Source organism: Chrysochloris asiatica, unplaced genomic scaffold (genome assembly GCF_000296735.1).
Source record: "Chrysochloris asiatica unplaced genomic scaffold, ChrAsi1.0 scaffold00029, whole genome shotgun sequence".
Classification (NCBI taxonomy): Eukaryota; Metazoa; Chordata; class Mammalia; order Afrosoricida; family Chrysochloridae; genus Chrysochloris; species Chrysochloris asiatica.
Genome location: NW_006408547.1, coordinates 18,488,140 through 18,490,673, shown reverse-complemented (window position 1 = coordinate 18,490,673; position 2,534 = coordinate 18,488,140). Strand labels below are relative to the sequence as shown.

The following is a 2,534-nucleotide window of genomic DNA, read 5'->3' as shown; positions in this document are numbered from 1 at the left end:
AAAAAGAAATTGCACACCCATCTAAATACTTATGAACATGAATTATCCAAATGAGAGAAGTGAGCTTGTCCCACGGTTTGTGGCTACTCACAGGAGGACCTGGGAGGCCTGGGAATCCATCGAGACCATCACGCCCTGAGATACCATCATCACCTTTCATACCAGGCACACCTGGGATACCTGGTTGTCCCCTGTCACCTGGAAAAAAGATTTGCAGTCTGAATCTACTCATACAAGGGAGATGAGAAAGATTTTTTGCTGGCATGGTCACAGAGAAACTATGGCTTTCCTAGAAGCATTGATTTAAAGCACAAAGTAGCTGTTAGTTACAAATGGGTTCAAGAGCTGCTCAGACAAAAAGAACTGACCTTTGGTAGTAATTGTTCTAGAATCTCCCTTTATTCCTTTGGGCCCAGGAAGTCCAATGCCACCAGGTGCTCCCTGTGAAAACAAAAACATTTCTTTTCCCATTACTCCTTCACACTGTTAAAAACATCTGAGTAACAGAAAGGAAAGGACATAGAACGATTTTCACAAATCTAACCTAACTTCCATTCCTTATCATCGAAGCACAGAGCTACCCAAAGAACTTTCTGGAGTGCAGGAAATAGTCCATATCTGCGATGCACTGTCCAATGAACTCACCTGTGGTTACTGGAACTGAGGAATGAGATGTTAAATTTTACTTAACTTTAACGAATTAAAACTGGAATGGAAAGAGTCACGTGTGGTTAGGGACCATCACATCGGAGAGTGTGCAAGGCTAGCACTGCTTCATAAAGTTAGATCCACGAACTAACACTATCAGCATCATCTGGGAGCATGTAAAGCACACAGATTCCCAGCCCCTACGCCAGACTCAGAATCCGCATTGTAACAAAATGCCCAGGGAATCACATACTTATGAATATCTGAGAAGCAACAGTCTAGAAACACAGGGTAAACGACTTTTAATTATAATTATTTGGAATCTAAACAAAACCAACCAACTAAAACAACTAACTATAACAAAAAGCAGTTGTGATCATTTAGTATTGAGAATAATAAATAAAACTGACAGCTTGTCCTCAAACTGATGTTAAGGTTGGGGAAAGATATTGGAGAGACATGTTTATTCCAGACTCTCCAACTGCAGGCTGCAAAACTTAGCAAAGCCTTTCTGATGAGCAGAAATGAACATTACGTTACTGTTTCAGGATAGTATTTTAATGTTTGCTATGTTAGCTTTGGGCACATATTGGTGGATGTTATTTTTGAGACTATGGGGACATTAACTGTTGGTTTGATAAAATGAAATGCTACAATTGATTATGAGTTCCTTTCTCCTAAACAATCCACAGATATCTAACTTACGGTAGGTTTAGCTCTTCGCCCCAGAGGCTGACATTCTGTTTATGACACACAGCCATCCGTTTCTAGGGCAGCGTCTCACACAGACAGCACTCAGGAAGTATGTGTCGTGGAAATGGATGGATGAATGGTGGGCATTCAGTGACAGATAGACTCCTAAACTTCAAGCATAATATGTCCCACCTCCCACCCCCCCATCAGGGTAAACAGCAAGCAAGCAGTCTCAGGAGTCCTTACTGCAGTGGGGCTGCCGGACACACATACATGTCCCTGACATGCACGTGAACCAACAGGATACGGGGTGTGAAACAAGAGTGCCCTTGGAGTGTGTCATGCAGTTGGGGAAAGCACGCACAAGATTTTAGACATAACACGTAATCAAAGCAGGAGTTGTCTGGCTTCTAGAAAATATCCTGTCATTTTACAAACCAAAGATCCCACTAATTTTGTCACTAGTAAGTTTGAAATTCTTACCACATATACTTTTTCTTCAGTCCTGATCAATTTTTAAATATATAGACAGCTTTCATTTGGACACAACATAGTTTTTAAACTAGAAAGTCATAGTGTCTCTTATTAACTTGATTTTCCGAGTTGTTTGCTGAGAAATCTCAGGGCATAAAGCAGTGAGCTGCTTCAGCCCTCATTTTCACCTGCAAACCTCTCGGACCATGAAGCAATTATGAACACAATACCTTTTGCACAGGCAACTCTGTTTGTGGCTGAAATTCTGTGTCATGAAGCAGAGTGACGCTCTTGTCATTGTCCTTAGTAAAACATGTTTTCTCTCTTGCTGAATGTGTAAAATGATAGAATTTATAATGTTCTTGCAGTTCTCTTCTTAATTAAAAAAAAGAAAGCATAATTTCTATGTCTATATTTGAAATTTGCTTTGAAATCAGTTGGATGAAGTACAGCCAGAGTGCTCCTTGGAAGCCAGGATGGCTAGACTTCGTCTTTCATACTTTGGACATATTGTCAGGAAGGACCAGTTGCTGGAGAAAGATACTATGTTTGGTAAGGTGGAGGGTCAGAGAAAAAGAGGAAGACCCCCAATGAGATGGATTGGCCAAATGGCAGCATTGATGGACTCAAGTGTGGCAACAATAGTGAGGTTGGCCCAGGATCGGGCAGTATTTTGTTCTGCTGTACATAAGTTCGCTATGAGTCAGTACCGACTCAAT

General features: G+C 41.1%; 1 protein-coding gene across 1 annotated transcript in view; it reads right to left on the bottom strand.

Annotated features, from left to right (window-relative positions):
* Positions 1-2,534, bottom strand: part of COL4A2 (collagen, type IV, alpha 2) — a 184,425-nt gene that overhangs the window by 59,834 nt on the left and 122,057 nt on the right. The window contains exons 21-22 of the mRNA XM_006851540.1: positions 369-441; positions 92-198 (exon numbers count right to left, since the gene is read on the bottom strand). Coding sequence (XP_006851603.1) covers positions 92-198; positions 369-441 — 180 coding nt within the window. The remainder of the gene's footprint in view (positions 1-91; positions 199-368; positions 442-2,534) is intronic.